The 18,458-nt window shown below is 36.8% G+C and overlaps 1 protein-coding gene across 1 annotated transcript; it reads left to right on the top strand.

The window, feature by feature from the left end:
- Positions 1 to 282: 282 nt before the first annotated feature.
- On the top strand, positions 283 to 16,903 carry LOC117414142 (protein mono-ADP-ribosyltransferase PARP3-like). Its single transcript, XM_034023886.3, has 11 exons — positions 283 to 440; positions 3,247 to 3,452; positions 9,429 to 9,554; positions 10,154 to 10,333; positions 10,461 to 10,587; positions 10,907 to 11,130; positions 11,425 to 11,580; positions 11,775 to 11,861; positions 12,211 to 12,388; positions 14,124 to 14,270; positions 14,662 to 16,903. The coding sequence occupies exons 2-11, from the start codon at positions 3,264 to 3,266 to the stop codon at positions 14,829 to 14,831; spliced, it is 1,584 nt and encodes a 527-aa protein (XP_033879777.3). The 5' UTR covers positions 283 to 440; positions 3,247 to 3,263; the 3' UTR covers positions 14,832 to 16,903.
- The last annotated feature ends 1,555 nt before the right edge of the window (positions 16,904 to 18,458 follow it).

Consider the following 18,458-nt stretch of genomic DNA (forward strand, 5'->3'; position numbering starts at 1 on the left):
GGAAATCATGTGTCCTAAATTATTCACTAGATTTTCAGCAAGCAGTGTAGATTTATTTTGCAATCACACAGATCCAAAAGTGTTCAGTTTATTATTAGGTGCTGGCATCGCTATGCACAAAAAACAAGTTATGCATAAATGTCACTGTCAGATTTTAGGGGTATTAGTGGAATCTGTTTGTAAAAACGTCTTCTCACAAATTGACAATAATCTTGTATCCAACCCCCCCCCCCCCCCCCCCCCCCCCAAAAAAAAGCAAATGGAGAAAGTGAACGCAAATCAAGGAAGAGGTGGAGCACCTGCGCCATCTGATGAAACCCTTTGCCTGGACTAGTTCTGCTGCGTTTTCTGGTGTACGGTCTCTTGACAATACTGTACAGTGCTGTATAAACACAGAAACCACACAAAGCCACAGCTCATCCTTAGTGCACAGCAAACGGGTAAGTTTTGTCTTTAACAAAGTTTATTCATAATAAGGAAATTGAGGGAGAACTTTAATTTTGGTCGTTAAAGAAAATGCGCAGTTTATGTATGTATGTATGTATGTATGTATTTATTTGTTTTCGTTCAAATAAACGCCTAAAGTTAGTCTTTCATAACATTACAAACCAAAAAATGTCAGTATGTATGTATGCTGCAATCAACAGCACTTAATGCAATCGGGAATACAGTATACTGCAAATTGGAATAAATACGTAGGTACTAGTACAACAGTGCAGTGTCACTGCAGTGACAGAATGAAGTCACCCTGCAACTACAGTAAGCTATTCCTACTGCAGAAGAACGATTAAGTACCAAGTAGCGTCCAAAATACAGACAGTATTATATTCCGATCGTTAATGATAGCGTCTTATATTAATAATTGTTAGTTGCATGCATTGTTTAACTATTAAAAAAAATAAAAATGTTGTTATTATTATTGCAGCAAGCCACGTTGCTTTGGTAGAAGGATGTGCGTGCTTCCAGATTTACATGTTTATTTCTGATTTAATTATTCGATCAGAAAGGCTCACAGTATTCTACGTTCTCTTAAAAATAAAACAAACAAACAAAAATTAGCGTTGAAAACACATTAAAAAAAAAGACCCAATGATGTGTATTGTCATGCAAGGTAAACTCATAGCAACAAGGTTCTCATGGAAACATTCACTTGAATGCTTGGGAGTGGCACATATTGGTTAACTTTAGTTTCAGCCATTTTGGATTAGGTGTTATATATGACCAAATGTTTTTATCCAGACAATATACTATTATTTTGTCCTGTTCAGTAAAGAGTATGTTACCTGAAAGCAGGACTTCTCAATATACATGAAATCCTAAATGTGTAAAATCTGTGTTTAAGAATTAACATTTCTGAGATGGAAATAAGAAGAGCTTATATTTTAGGCTTTGACTTTAAAGGTTAATTAGGCTAACCATACAGAGAAAAAAAAAGTTGAAGTGGGTCTAATTCACTGCATAAAAACTTGGCTCAAACTGCTTTTTAATTGGAGCCTTACTGATTTTTCCATCGCAGCATTTCATCCTCCCTGGTGGTATATTCGAACTGAGTAAAATTAACAATATGCATCAGCAATGCTTAAAAAATGTAAAAGGTTAAAGCAATCAAGAGAGGCATACAGTGTAGCACACTGACAGTGCTTTGGGCATGTCTGGACAGTTCAGGCTGGGAAATCCAGTGCAGATGCAATAGACATTGGACAGCATGTTCCAAGACCTACGGCCATTACAAGAATTAATGTTCTTCTATTTTATTATTCTGTGTAGACACACTACAGAAGATTTTAATAAAGGTTTTTGCTGTAGACTAATTAGTTTTAGCAGTGAAGGCGAGGCGGTAGTTTTGCATAGTAGAGTACAGTATATTGCTCAATTAGAAGCTGTACAAGTTACACTATGTAACACAATTTTTGTTCCTGGGTAGTAAGTGTTATTTCCTAATTGCTTATGCCTCAAAAGTATAGAAAATGGCTATTATTCCCCACAAACTTTGCTTTTGTGACCAGGACAGTGATATTTTGAAATTTACCTATTTCCAATGAGAAAACGGGCGTCTTTTCGATCACATAAAGTCAGAAAAAAACAACACATGAATCCAAATTAACATGTATTTATACTAAAGTAATACAAAAATGACTACAAAAGATTTAGAAGTGAGTAGTTTTTCGAGATTTACGATTATACTGTAAATCACTTTCACGAATCAGCCCCCAAATGTAGTCTCCCATCATGTTCTCGTTATACTGTCCTTCATTGACAGCTCATCCAGGAGCCTCAAAGCCGTGCTGCTCCATAATGGTAACAAGTACCCGTCTCTTCCCCTGGCTCACTCGGTGCACCTCAAAGAGGATTACAACAGCATCAAGACCTTGCTGGACGCCTTGAAGTATGATGAGTACGGCTGGGACCCCCGGAAGGTGCTGATGCCACCACTGCACATCAAATTGGGCCTTATGAAACAATTTGTCAGAGCTCTAGATAAGAAGTCGGCAGCCTTCAAGTACCTTCAAGACTTCTTCCCTAAGCTGTCTGAGGCAAAGGTCAAAGCCGGTGTCTTCGTCGGACCACAGATAAAGAAGATCCTGGAGTGCAATGAATTCCCCAAGAAGCTCACTAGTAAGGAGAAAGCGGCTTGGAACAGCTTTGTCACAGTGGTTCGGGGCTTCCTGGGCAATCACAAGGCCGAAAACTATGTGGAGCTGGTTGAGAGTCTGGTGAAGAACTACGGCACAATGGGCTGTAGGATGTCCCTCAAAGTCCATATCCTTGATGCTCATCTTGATAAATTCAAGGAGAACATGGGAGCGTACTCGGAGGAGCAAGGCGAGCGCTTCCACCAGGATATACTGGACTTTGAACGCCGCTACCAAGGACAGTATAACGAGAACATGATGGGAGACTACATTTAGGGGCTGATTCGTGAAAGTGATTTACAGTATAATCATAAATCTCGAAAAACTACTCACTTCTAAATCTTTTGTAGTCATTTTTGTATTACTTTAGTATAAATACATGTTAATTTGGATTCATATGTTGTTTTTTTCTGACTTTATGTGAACGAAAAGACACAAATTCACCCGTTTTCTCATTGGAAATAGGTAAATTTCAAAATATCACTGTCCTGGTCACAAAAGCAAAGTTTGTGGGGAATAATAGCCATTTTCTAGTCATTTGTTTGTTGTAGTTAGAATTAGTGGGTTGCTTTTATTTTAGGTGGTTATTCATATTTGCTGGGTTTTTTTTCAGTCACTAAAATTTGAAGAATGCCTCCTAAAAGAAAGGCGTCCTCATCCACCAAAGCAAGGGGCAAAAAGGTGAAGGTGGAGCCAGAGGCTCCAGAAGATACCTTCAAATCGGTTAAGGAGGCCCTAAAGGCTGCTCCGAAAGACAAGGCAAAGTGCAAGGCAAAGATCGATGCTACTTGTGAAATGAGCAGGGACGCTGCAGCCGAGGTGAGCACAGACAAGAAATGTGATGAAGAGTGTCAAAGCGATTGTGTAGCTGGTTTTGTGTGTGCATCAGCATGTTGTGTTGTGACAGTTAGGCTTTTCATACATACCCACAGTAACTGACAGTATGACTCAAGGACATTGCAGACATGGATATGCCAGTTAATTCAGCTCTTTTAGCTGAATTAGTCTAGTTCCAATCCTGACAGTACCCTGCCACCACATTAACTGAGCTGGTTCAAAAATGTTCCAGTACTCCATGGGCCCAGAAAGGCCTCATTGAGGCATGTATGTTGCAAGCACTGCATTATATGGAATTGTTTCTTTTGAATGACAAGGTGTGTTTCAAACCGAGAGAAGAAGTGTGTTAACACTTAACACTTCGGAGCCCTAATAGAACAACACCAATAACTAAAATGTCAATTTCAACCAAACTAGCTTTTTACCTGGAAAATGCTTTGTGTACTGTTATTTGTATTCAAATATGTTCTTTCACTTAAAAAAAGAATCTGTGTAATGTAAAACCTAAGTAAGTGACATGGCATGTTATAGTATGAAAGATTATGTATATTTGTTTACATAAATCTTAATTTCTAAACAATCAAAATTCTAAGTTAGTAAAACAGTACTGCTCAAGATTGCATTCATTTCTTACAGCACTTGCTTAATGCAGTAATACTGCAGTTTGATACTTTTATCATTTTTAGTGGTGCAAGTAAAATACTGTACCTTACTGTACTGCAGTTACTATATCTGGCTGCTGTTGTTAATCCATACTTGCTTTATTAAATGTAAGGTTGTTTTTGCATTTATCTATGAAGAGGTTTAAAATTGTTTAAATTGTGTGAACAGCTGGTTTGGGAATGCTTTGCCATATTTGAATCTGTCTAGCCTCAGTTTGTACTGAATAATTTCAGTTTAAGTGTAGTTTTCAGCGGATATCAGTACATGCATAACTTAATCTGCCACAATCTGACAAAGATTGAATATACATCTAAATGTTTTTGTAAATGCACTGATGACTGCGGCTGATCTGTTGAGTTTTAAAAATGATTTTTTTCTTTAAAGAGCATACTTGTGTGGATATTTTTTCCCACTTGTTCTTCAGAACAAAGGCGGAAACCACAGCCAAATTCACAAACTAACCATTTCACGTTTTTCCTTTGCAAATCAAATTTTGTCAACTGCTGTAAAACTTTCTTCCTTTTTCTTCCAGTTTTTTCTTTACTGTAAAACATTTCTACCTATACTATACATCTATATAAAATTGCCATTAAAAAATAATGCTAGTTATTTTACATTTCTGCTATTGCAGATCCGTATATTTATTAAACAAAAAAATGAAATGCTGTTTGTATGGCTTTTTTAATTACCTTCATAATTAAGCCACTAGAACTACATTATTATTATTATTATTATTATTTTTTTTTTTTATGATTTGGTTGCAATTGACAGCATTTTTTTTGAAGATCTCGTCGCGATTTAGGTCTTAATTGTTTTCAATATTAACTTGCAAATTGTGTTTCAGTGGGAACACTAAATATAGCACGAGAAAGCGCCACCCCCCTAATCGTAAAAAGCTTCCGCTGCCACTGGTGAATAGGGTATGTGTACTATAATGCATAAGACCGATTATACCAGATATGTACGTACCGTTCATTACATCGTTCAGATATTCCTCAATGTGTTTTCTGTTACCATTTACTTCTGTATTTTAATTTTGCTTAATGTCTGTTTTTATTATTATTATTATTATTTATTTCTTAGCAGACGCCCTTATCCACGGCGACTTACAATCGCAAGCAAATACAAATACATTCAAGTGTTACAATACAAGTAATACAATAAGAGCAAGAAATACAATAACTTTTGTTCAAGCAAAGTACAAGTGTGACAAACCACAATTCAATAATACAGCAGTTAATAGTGATAGTTACATCAGGATATGATTAAATAGTGATAGTTACATCAGGATATGAATAAATACAAAGTACTACAGGTTAAACACTTGGCAGATTACAGTATTATGAAGTACAGGATTAAATGCAGTAAAATAGGGGGCAGATAAGAGCAAAATAAAGCACATTTACATGAAGGGTGATAGTGTCCCAGGATACAAACAGAGGAGTTCTACAGGTGCTGTTTGAAGAGGTGAGTCTTAAGGAGGCGCCGGAATGTGGTCAGGGACTGGGCAGTCCTGACATCTGTAGGAAGGTCATTCCACCACTGCAGAGCAAGGGTGGAGAAGGAGCGGGCTCTGGAGGCAGGGGAGCGTAGCGGAGGTAGAGCTAGTCTTCTAGTGCAGGCGGAGCGGAGAGGTCGAGTGGGGGTGTAGGGAGAGATGAGGGTCTGGAGGTAGCTGGGTGCAGTCTGGTCAAGGCATCTGTAGGCTAGTACAAGAGTCTTGAACTGGATGCGAGCGGTGATCGGGAGCCAGTGGAGTGAGCGGAGTAGTGGAGTAGCGTGGGCGAAGCGAGGCAGAGAGAACACCAGGCGGGCAGCAGAGTTCTGGATGAGCTGGAGCGGATGGGTGGCGGACGCAGGGAGGCCAGCCAGGAGGGAGTTGCAGTAGTCTAGGCGGGAGAGTACCAGGGCCTGGACCAGGAGCTGGGTAGTATAGTTTTTGCTATTAACTGTGCATTTTGATGTTTGTTTCATTTTTGACTTCATTGTTTTACAATCCATGCTTTGTTATTTTTTGTGCTGTATTTTCACACTCATTTTCTGCTCATTTGCAATGCGAGAGACCTAATATACATAGGTAGTAAATGCAAGAGAAATTCCAGTACATAACTGGGACAGAGAAGAAGAGGTAGCTGTAATTTTCTCACCATGAAAGCCTGGAGGAGAAGGAGAAAAATACCCCCTGCTGGGTAATACAGTGCACTAGTAAGTATTTCATAATATGTTATCTTCATGTTTTTATTTGTATTTATATGGCTACAAAATTTGTAGTAATAATCAATACAGCACTCTTTACAATTCACATTTCACATTTTAACAGTATACAAGTTAGTTTAAAATTTAAAGAACTGCCAGAATTATTCCTTCTATTGTCAGTTCCAAAGCGGTTTAGAGGGATGCAAGTAAAGGGATACATTTATATAGCAATGTAGCAGTTAAATGTGGGCACTGAAATGTTTTGATGACAGAAAAAAATATTCTTAAAAAAGGGGTCTATTCTATTGAATACATGGTGGAGGACCAACAAATTAGCACCTATTTTTTTAAATAAATCTTTTGAAGATACATTTACATATCAAAATATGTAAAGATTTCATTTCAGTATCTTGATGCACAAGAGCTGTATTTTGAACCCAGCGGTACAATCCATTAGAGTTTGATGCCTTCTTGCGTAACCCTTAACAGCTGATTTGGAAACTCACCTGTATCTTGTAATTGCATTTTTTGAAAATAGCTACAACTGCCTTTTTATGCCTCACATCAAAAGATTGTATTACCTTTATTGTCATTTGAAGTTTGTGTTAGTAGTACCATTAATTAACTGCAGTAATAATTTAATAAATGTATTTGTTTGTTTTTCAGAATGAAACCCCTGACGCGGAGAATGAAGATGATCTTTACAGTTTCCCTGAAATTAGAACTTATACGCTAAGCCTTTTAACCAAAATCCACAAATTAGAAACGGAGCTGAAATATGAACGCAGGTGTAGAATCAATGCAGAGAAAGAAGTAAGACAGTGGAAAGGTCAGACCAAAATGTGTTTAAAATTGTATATCCTAGTATACACAGTGTATTACATGTAACATTGTGTTTTGGTTTTTTTACAGAAATGAACATCCCCATGGCACAGATGAAAGGGACTGCGAATGAACTCAAATCAGTTTTGACATATGCCAAAGTCAGACTTGAAAAACCCCAATACAAAACCAATGTGAATACTCCATATGTAGAAAACCACATTGTGGAAGATGCATTTGAAAATAATTCAAAGGTAGGGTAGACAACTTATTTTTCAATCAAATCAATAATTCAATCAAATCAAAATGTTCAGAAAATACAAGCAGGTTTGACAGTGGATTAAATATGAATTATGGTGCAGCATAACCTCTTTTATAGAGTTAAAAAGTACCAAAGCAAACATCATCTGTGATCATTTATTTTTTGTATGCAGTGCTAGTATTAAGCAATTGCACGCAGTTCTCATAGTTTTTGTTATTTGGTGTCATAATTACAGTTAGCTAAGTAACTTTAATTGTTTAATGACACTCACAAATATATTGCATTTTTCTATGTTGAGGTAACACCGAAGGAATTTTGAAAAATCTGTGTAATTAAAATATTTTAAAAAAATGTTTTGTTGGTTTTGTGTTTTAAGGAAGATCGAATTCTTGAGCTTCCTGGTGGGCTTCGAGTGCAGAAGACTTTGTACAACAGAATTTCAGCAACAGACTTTAAAAAGTACACCTCAGGACTTTTGACAGCGGTCTTCAATAGAGATATTCTGGCCACGCATTCTCTCCAAGGAAGGAAATCGTCCAATGGAAAAGTGGATCACCAAAAACCACCGCTACCCTCTGAAGCATTGGCAAATTTAATAGGTATACTTTTTAACACTGGCATAACAATATTGAGGACAGACCTAAACAGCAGCAGAAAATAATACCACTGGGCTAAATCTCTGACCTCCCCATTTGATTTGTTTGAAGTTCAATGAATTGGGAGGGTTTATGTGGGGAGGGGAGATGCATACTTAATGGGCTGCAGTATTGTTTAGATTATTATAACTAATCTAAAACCGAATATAAATGTGTTGTTTTTGTTTTTTGTAGAGCACATCAAAATTTGGAGTTGATGCAAGCCTGATTAGAGCCGCCATAAGGATGAAATTAAATAACAAGGATAAAATGTTAAAAAAGAGACTGAACACTTTTCTAAACATGTAGGTTGAAGAACAGCAACATGCTTTTATGTTAATAAAGTGTGTTGAATCATACTGGACACATTCAGAAACGCAAACATGACTTCACACAGATGATAAGAATCCGTCCTTACTACACGGTTTCTGAGTATATGGAAGGGAGTACACCAGTTAACTAATTGTAAGAATCCTCATTATTGTGAGGGTGAAATACTTCATTCCCGGAATTTAAATCAATTATATATTCAAGACTTCCAATTTAAACTAGAGAGCATCTTTATATATAGTATTTAGAAGCTTGGCATGCATATTCCGTACATGTTAAGCACATGATATATTATGTTATTGCATACCCTAACAAAACATATGTTCAATAAAATGTGTTTATTTCTTGTGTCAAAACAATGTTTTATATATTTTTTTTATTTATGCATATAATTCTAACTGTGTTCCCATTCTTTCTTTTTAGATTAAGAGACTGACAAGTGGAGTTTGCATTTAGACATTTGCTGATGATTGCTATGTAGTGTGCAGTTGATTACAAGGCAATATACGTTTCTGCTTTTTACATTATATAAGAGCAAAATAAAACAGCTATAAAACCATGTATTACCTTTTAATCAATTGTAGCTCACTGTATTTCATTATTAATTTTGTAAAGCTGGATTGATTTGGGAATTGTATAGCACCCCTAAGGCACGGGTCTGCACTTTGTTATATGCAGAATGTATTCAGGAAATGCTTGGTTTATGTGGCTGTCAATAATAAAGATCATATTTGTTACATATCACTGACTCTGTGACTTTGTGGGCGACATTCTGGGAGAGAGGCATCTTAAAGAGATACTATTTATACTTTTGGGTCTTTTTCGGTGTGAATTGTTTTATTTTCTGATCCAAGTAAGATGCAGTTTTTATGATTTAGGGATAAACTAGTAGAAAGAAAAAAATCTGAACTCTGAACTTGATAATGTTTGTAAAATATGTTAAAACATTTTTGTCTCAATATTTTGTGAGAAATATTTAAGCTACCATATCAATTTTTACAGGCTTTCAAATTTGTAAAAATGTATTTCATTTTTTTTTTTTTTTTGTAGATTTATGAAGATTATGACTGCATGCTCAACCAGACCAACATTGGAAACAACAACAATAAGTTTTATATCATTCAACTAATAACGTCGGGGAAAAGATTCTTCAACTGGAATCGATGGGGCCGTGTGGTAAGTCGTTGTTTCAAATGTAGGGGGAAGGGACAGGACTCCAGTAAACTACGACAAAGGCAGCAAGATCCCGTTTAAATTGGCAAATGATTAAAAAATAGATGATAATATACCATATCTTCAGCAACAGAGAGACTGTTGTTCATTATAAAAATACCAAATGCAGTGCTTTTAAGGAAATACAGATCAGGCAAATATTACCAGACCAATTTTATAAACTCTAGAATGAGCTTTCACCCTTTGCAAATTAATGATTTGCTTAAGATTGATTTGCATAAGGTTTAAAAACTATTTAAAAATAATGCTGTCAGTACTTGAACAGACACCAAAAACTTTTTTTACATTAACATATAACTAAACCCAAACCAAAAACAGCAATAAAACACTCTACTTCTTAAAGTAATCATTGTTTGTGAAAGGAAAATACACCAGTCATGTTAAGTTTGTAAGAAACAACATCAATGGTGAGTCCTTAAAGTCTCCCTTATTGCTTCCCACTGTTGATGACTGTTTTATTTAAAAAAGCACACTGGAATAAATGTGTGACTTGTGCTGTATAGAAAAAAGGGTAAATATAGCACCACTTGTCGATATTTCAGGGTGAAGTCGGTCAATCGAAGCTTACACCATTTGTTGGAGTATCTGAAGCAGTGAAGGACTTTGAGAAGAAGTTCAAAGACAAGACGAAGAACGATTGGAACAAGAGGGACAGTTTCACGCCACACCCTGGGAAATACACCCTGATTGAAGTAGAGGGGGAAGAGGAGGCTGAGGTCAAGGTGAGAGGGGTGATGGAGTTTCTGTGTGTGACAAGAAGATCTCATACTGTGGTAAAACAACCAGCAGCCAGTGACATATAGACCAGTAAACAGCTGTGAGTTGTTGTTTTTTTTCATCTGGTTCCAGATTGATACTGTTGATGGAGTTAAAAAGGAAGCGCTCCCTTGCACACTGGACAAACCCACCCAGGAGCTCATCAACCTCATCTTCAGCAATGACATGTTTAATAATGCCATGGAGACAATGAACCTGGGTAAGGAGGCTAGGCTGTTAAAAACCATGAATACCCAGTTTTCTCTACATAAACAAATGTACCAGAATGGAGCACTTTTAATGCACCATTGCTTATAAATAAATATGACCCCCACATCAACTTTAGTGCATGTATTATATTATCCTATTTAACCCCTTAACCAAGCAACGTCCATTTATATATAGTGGCTTTGAAAGGAATAGTGTGCAGTATCAGAAACAGGTTGAGGTTGCAGGAGGGCATACTTGAGATATTGGAAATAAATGGGTGAAGAGCGTGTAACTCCATGTTACTTACACCCAGTTCCTGTTGCTCTCAGACATTAAGAAGATGCCATTGGGAAAGCTGAGCAAGGCACAGATCGCCAAGGGGTTTGAGGCTTTAGAGGAGCTTGCAGAGTCCATGAAGAAGAGGACTTCCAAGAGTAAGCTGGAAGAGCTCTCCTCAAAGTTCTACACCATCATCCCTCACAACTTTGGGCGCATGAGGCCGCCAGTTATAGACACCCTGGAAATAATAGCCGCCAAAAAAGAGATGCTTCTGGTAAACATGGATTTTTGTTTTTTTGTTTTGTTTTTGTGAAACCATTGATCGCCAATGTGATATTTTAGTGTTAAAGACTAACAGATAAGATTACACTTTTACAAAGACATGTAAAAATATAAAAATCTTTCATTTCTGTAATGAATTCAGCTACTTAAAATGGATCACCTTTATTAATAAGGGATGATATAACTTAGTTCCTTATTTCACTGAATTCTGCCCTTCAGGTTTTTACTTGAGTATAACACTGTCCTGTGAACTGTGTAAAACCTGTTGAATGGTATCTGCTTGCAGGTTCTGGCGGATATTGAACTGGTTCAAAGTCTCCAGGCAGAAAAGGACAAAGTTAAGGTGGAGGAGATTGAAGCGGTGCCTCACCCACTCGACCAGAACTATCTGCTTCTGAAATGTAACCTTTCACTGATGGCTAAACCTTCCAAAACATACAAGGTACAGTGTTGTCACTTCAGTTTTAAAAAATCTTGAATTGATCACTTGACAGTCAGAGTGAATATTTGTGTATGCAGTGTAGGTGATGCAGTACAAAAAAACAAATTCTCCAGGTATCCATTTATTAAATGATCAGAATGATTTGTATCAATGTGCAATACTGGAAAGTTGTGTTTTTTTTTTTTTTTTAATAGGTAATACAGAAATACCTTGATGAAACTGGACAATCGGGGAGAAAACTCCAGCTTCTCAATGTGTGGGAGGTTGACAGGGAAAAGGAGGTGAGCTGGTATATTATACATCATTGGGTTTTCCTAACTTTGTATAGCCCCATTTGCTCCTCTAATGTTGTTGAATGATGATCGTTCTAAGGTGTGCAACAACACAGAAATGTTTCATATTTTGGGGAGTCTCCAGTTCTGCCACACTTTCAACGCCTTTCAGAATGCATAAGAGAAAATAAAAACAAATACGTTGTTATTGGTGATAGGAAGGTTTTCACATTTGACATACAGTAATCAATATTCACTGTAAATAGTTATATTCTTAAAGCATTAGAGTGCATGTAAACAACTGCAAGGCAATGATTTTTGACTGTGCTCAATGCCTTGTCTTTCTGGTGTTTTTAAGGACGATCGCTTTCAAGCTCATGATAACCTAGACAACCGTCGTTTGCTGTGGCACGGGACCAACGTTGCCGTTGTCGCGGCGATCCTGAAGAGCGGTCTCAGGATCATGCCACATTCCGGGGGTCGTGTAGGAAAGGGAATTTACCTAGCATCTGAGAACAGCAAGTCTGCATGTTACGGTAAGGTTGAGGGAAGACTCTCAGTAACAATTTACTCTGGGTTTAGGAGTTTTTATTCAGATATAATCACTGCAAACTTTATTTTATTTTTCTTCAACGTAGAAGGGATTTATCTTCTGTCATAGTGAATGGTCATAGAAATATTTGCATGGTGAACAATTGCTGAAAATGGGATTTGGTTTTGATAAGTCACAAGCTGTTATTACTGAGAACAGACGTTTTTATCGTTATATTTACAGATGTGATCAAATTTGTTGGTACCCCTCCACAAAAAACGAAGAATGCACAATTTTCTCTGAAATAACTTGAAACTGACAAAAGTAATTGGCATCCACCATTGTTTATTCCATATTTAATAGAAATCAGACTTTGCTTTTGATTTTTTATTCAACATAATATTGTAAATAAGAAAACAAATGAAAATGGCATGGACAAAAATGATGGGACCGCTAACCTAATATTTTATTGCACAACCTTTAGAGGCAATCACTGCAATCAAACTTTTTCTGTAGCTCTCAATGAGACTTCTGCACCTGTTAACAGGTAGTTTGGCCCACTCTTCCTGAGCAAACTGCTCCAGCTGTCTCAGGTTTGATGGGTGCCTTCTCCAGACTGCAAGTTTCAGCTCTTTCCATAGATGTTCGATAGGATTCAGATCAGGACTCATAGAAGGCCACTTCAGAATAGTCCAATGTTTTGTTCTTATCGATTCTTGGGTGCTTTTAGCTGTGTGTTTTGGGTCATTATCCTGTTGGAGGACCCATGACCTGCGACTGAGACAGAGCTTTCTGACACTAGGCAGTACGTTTCGCTCCAGAATGCCTTGATAGTCTTGAGATTTCATTGTGCCCTGCACAGATTCAAGGCACCCTGTGCCAGGCGCAGCAAAGCAGCCCCAAAACATAACCGAGCCTCCTCCATGTTTCACTGTAGGTATGGTGTTTTTTTCTTTGAAAGCTTCATTTTTTCGTCTGTGAACATAGAGCTGATGTGACTTGCCAAAAAGCTCCAGTTTTGACTCATCTGTCCAAAGGACATTCTCCCAGAAGGATTGTGGCTTGTCAATATGCATTTCAGCAAATTCCAGTCTGGCTTTTTTATGTTTCTTTCAAAAGTGGAGTCCTCCTGGGTCTTCTTCCATGGAGCCCACTTTCGCTCAAAAAGCGACGGATGGTGCGATCAGAAACTGACGTACCTTCACCTTGGAGTTCAGCTTGTATCTCTTTGGCAGTTATCCTTGGTTCTTTTTCTGCCATTCGCACTATCCTTCTGTTCACTCTGGGGTTGATTTTCCTCTTGCGGCCGCGCCCAGGGAGGTTGGCTGCAGTTCCATGGACCTTAAACTTCTTAATAATATTTGCAACTGTTGTCACAGGAACATCAAGCTGCTTGGAGATGGTCTTGTAGCCTTTACCTTTACCATGCTTGTCTATTATTTTCTTTCTGATCTCCTCAGTCAACTCTCTCCTTTGCTTTCTCTGGTTTTCACAGCTTCTTTGCTTTATTCTATGACATACCAAAGGCATGCAAGTATACATGATAAAATAGCTTTTAATTTCATCACTTTTCAGGAGGAATGAAGCATTATTTCAATGAGCTGTAAGGGTACCAACAAATTTGAGCACGTCTGTATATGAAGATATACAATAAAAGAAAATACGATTTCTCAGGCAGGTTGTCGGGGATTACAAAATCCTACTAAAGCACAAGGATTTTCCTGTGATATTTCTTGCAGTTCGACCCTCTGCCAATAATACAGGGATCATGTTCCTTACTGAGGCTGCGCTTGGGAACGAGTTCAGTATTGCAAAGGATGATTCCTCGCTGGAGGCGGCACCAGAAGGGTATGACAGTGTGGTGGCACGGGGCATGACAGAACCAGGTAAGAAGATGCAACTCTTTTGCTTTCTGTCTTCTAGTAACTATAGCAGTACAGCAATGAGAATAGTGTTTAGTAATGTCATATTGCCACAAAATAAAAGTGGTTAATGTGGACTTCAAGGTCATCAAGGTGACGTTCAGACAGGACAATAGGGAAATGATTTGGAGCTTGGTTAACATGGTTAGATTAACTCATGTCTGATTAGCTAAACTTTCAGACCTCGTTGATTAGATTAAACTGCATAAATGGTTAGAAATGCTTTTTTTATTTTTTAAAAGATAAAGGAGGGAGAATTATTGCCTTATTGGATAATATTTCAGATACTATATTCAGACGTTCATACACCTGACAAGCTTTTACACTAACCATTGTTTTTTTGTATTTGTTTTAGACCCTTCCAAGGATACAGAGATCATTCTGGATGGCAGGAAAGTGGTTGTTCCTCAGGGGAAGCCTATTCCTCAGCCGAAGTACAAAGACAGCTACTTCAATCAGAGCGAGTACCTTGTCTACAAGGAGAGCCAGTGCCGGATTCGGTACCTCCTGGAACTGAAGTTTTGAGCACCACTGTACTTTATTTTCACCATCGATGAATAGTATGCATAGCCTGTTCCTCTTAAAGATATGGTGAATTATCTTATGACAGGGGCAAGTGTCCTAAAGGAACGGTGTAATCGTAAGTGTGAGTTTAAAACATTGCTGTTAGCATAACATTTGCTCCCCTCTCCCAAAACAAAAGCAATGTATCTCTGTTATTGCAGAACGGGTATACCAATGACTTTTTCTGCTGTTCATTAATGATAAGACACTTTCTGCAAACCCCTTTATCAGCAGCCTATTTAAAAAAATGAATATATATATATATATATATATATATATATATATATATATATATATATATATATATATATATATATATATATATATATATATTACTAATAGGACGGAATAAATGAAGGACAAACAGTACAGCCGTTGCATGGTGTAGTATACAGAACATGTGAACTAAACAGCCATTTAAGTTCATATAGTCGTAGCAACATTTGCTATAGTAATGGCACACAAAGTTACATGATAGAATGACATTATAGAAGAGAACTAGAATTAATGCAGCTAGGTGTCCTATATGAAAAGCATGCTTTACAAGTAATGCTTTGAACTGTTTTGCACACCAGCACCATTTTCGGCAAGTAAAAGTGAAGAAGATTTGCCATTGCTTTTTGTTTTTTTTGTTTTTTTCAGATGTGCTTTTCTGTATGTGATTTTCAGTTGATAGAAAAAAGGGCAAGACCCATATTTAAGGAATTGTGCACTAGGTTAAATGAGACCCCTGTTACCATGGCAGCAAGGTTATATCTCTGATTTATGTTTTGCCAGAGGAAATGGCAGATGTTTCTTTTATAACACGCTCCTTAATTTTGCCTTATGTTCTGTATCCCTTCTTTTGTACAGGTTATACTCTTTGTTTTCGAAGTCTAGTAGATACGGTAATTCATATTTATAATTTGCTTTGTGAAAACTGTCCAATGTTGCTGTGAACAAGAAGGCAAGTAATGTGCCAGGGAAATGTGAGTTAAGGTTTGGCAGGTCTTTTGTGAAATGATCAGAATATAAGAATTATGTGCAGTAAATTCCGAAGGACCTTTTATAACATTTAGGTTTGTGGGAGGCAGAAACTCATATCTTGAGTTTGTCTGAATTCTTCACCAGATCCTTAGTTTAATGTTGTATGCTGAACTGTTACAGTACATTGTAATGTATATGTTTTAAACAAGCAATGGATTATTAGCATAGTTTATACGGCATGTAGTAAAATACATAGGAACCTCTATTTCTTGACTGTGCTTATGCTAATGTATAGGCATCACTAAAGTAGTTAGTGAATATCAGAGTGATAATGCACATGCCACTGTTATGTGGGTCATTGTTTTTGTTGGGAGAAAAATCTGTTATTTAATTATTGTTCCCTATTTATAAAGCTATAGCTTGTGGTATTTAAACAAGTTTTTCCAAAGTCTCTTGTTATTTTTAAATACAGCTAAAAAAAAAAAAATAGAATCTTTTGATAACACTAGTTATGCCTTAATATTAGTAGGGTCCATACTGAAACAAAAATATTAAATTATTTGAATGCATTCCCTTTTTAAATGTGGATTCTGAATCACTGCCTGTAGCAGTTTCTGCCAAAGGATTATTGTTACAATCAGTTAGAAATCATGACCAGTAATACTTTCAGTTGCGGTCCAAAGCAATTTGCTGTAACACAGGCCATTTTGCATCTGTAATTTCCTGTCTAATGAAGAGTGCTTGCTGCTACCATGTGTAACACTTACTATTTGTATGTATGTGTCTATGCATACCGATTCCTTAACCTTTTGCTGTTGAAAATGTGCTGAAATTAAAAAAGCCTGCCCCCACACCCATTGTGTATACAGCAAAGTGCCTTTAGTTGAGTCCCCTCTGTTCTGTGTTCTAGTCTGAAGATGTATCATGAATATGAGTGCTAGGTAATGAAAGGTCTTGTTATAAGATGATACTGTGGGTGAAGTCATGCAGTAAAGGCGATTGGGTTGAATTGTGGTTATAGTTGTATTTGTAGAGTTGAAATAATAAACAAAAATGTTGTTTCTCTTTTTGGTTGTTGTGTTGTTTTATTCTATTTTACTCCTGTAAAGAAACTCCTAACAGCTATAAGTACTGTACGCAATGTTACACTGTCATGGTGTACTGTGTATTGGGTTAGCTGCCAATAGATGGCACTAAAACACATCTCCCAGGTACAATCTACAGTAGCTGATGATTATCTTACATAGTTATACAGTACACTATCCTAATAGCGCTTCAGTTTACATATATATAATGTGTGTGTGTGTTGCAACTAAAGAGTATATATCTATCTCTAAAGTAGATTTGTCCACACAACCTATGCTTACAACATTAAAATACATAGGGACCAGTCGTGTGCAATTTCATTGAAAGATACTCCCTTTTCGTCAGTCCCTGGGGAGAAGCTTACAGTATGTATTTGGGGGGGTTATCGTCAAAGTGTGGTTACTGTTGATAAGCTGCTGTTGCAGCATTTGTTGATTTTGATTACATTTTAAACACTTGTGCCCCTCCAGTTCTTCTTGAATCCAATGGAGCATTGATGGAGATTATATATATATATATATATATATATATATATATATATATATATATATATATATATATATATATATATGAATCATGATTGGTTGTCATAAGAGGAAAAATAGATTGCCTTAACTATTTCCCTAACATCCTTACCCCAAAAGTCTCAGTCTGTCATGTGATTGGTTCACTTCACTGTCAGTCTCGCCACTTTTCAAAGGAATGCCGTTCTCCCCTGCACTCTTCACAAGAGAAAATGGCTGAACACCGATTCTATGAGTTAACAGAAAATGAATTACAAAACATGACGAAAACAATTATGACGGGCGGGATATAAACTGAATTATGCAGCAGTCAGCAAACCAGACGGAGACAGAGAAAAACTTTGCTAACTATGCGGTATGAACTTCAAAAACACTTTCTGTTATTTATTTGTTATTTATTTACATATGCTGTATCAGCTATATTTAAACAAAATATATAAAGCCGTATTTACTATCCAACCTTGCCTCACTACTTTCTTGACTGATTCGTATTGCAGACTCAGTCATAGTGGAAAATTAAATGCCCCCCGGGAAGACTATTGTTACCTCCAGGGTGCTGCGGCTTCAGGCATTATAGCCCCCTGTCAGTAACAATAGTTTTTCCTCGGGTCAATAATTTTCTACTATAGCCCTCCTCTCCAGTCCATATATATGTTGTTTAACTAATGGTAAAAAAAATATATTGTCATTTATATATATATATATATATATATATATATATATATATATATATATATATATATAGATAAGAGTACATTTAAACTCCAACCCTTTTTTTCATTTAATGGGATAAGGTTTTCCAGGAAATGTAGATTTTTTAAATACAGTGTATAGATTCCTTGTGTCATTCACCTGTTTCAGTAAAACATGACACAGCATGTGTTAAGTGGAGACATAAATGGAATGGGGGATTATATTTAAGTGTAGAAAAATATTTCAGACACTTTAGAGACAAAGTCCTTTACAATGTATAACATCCCAGCAAGTAAGCTGTTTCATGTGGAATAATATT

The sequence above is a fragment of the Acipenser ruthenus genome, chromosome 25 (genome assembly GCF_902713425.1).
Source record: "Acipenser ruthenus chromosome 25, fAciRut3.2 maternal haplotype, whole genome shotgun sequence".
Classification (NCBI taxonomy): Eukaryota; Metazoa; Chordata; class Actinopteri; order Acipenseriformes; family Acipenseridae; genus Acipenser; species Acipenser ruthenus.

Coding starts and splice junctions, on each gene's coding strand:
- LOC117414142 (XM_034023886.3), top strand. CDS start 3,264: ATGCCTCCTAAAAGAAAGGCGTCCTCATCCACCAAAGCAAGGGGCAAA. Junction 10,334..10,460: donor AAGAGGAGGCTGAGGTCAAG/GTGAGAGGGGTG, acceptor ATCTGGTTCCAG/ATTGATACTGTTGATGGAGT. Junction 11,131..11,424: donor CCAAAAAAGAGATGCTTCTG/GTAAACATGGAT, acceptor ATCTGCTTGCAG/GTTCTGGCGGATATTGAACT.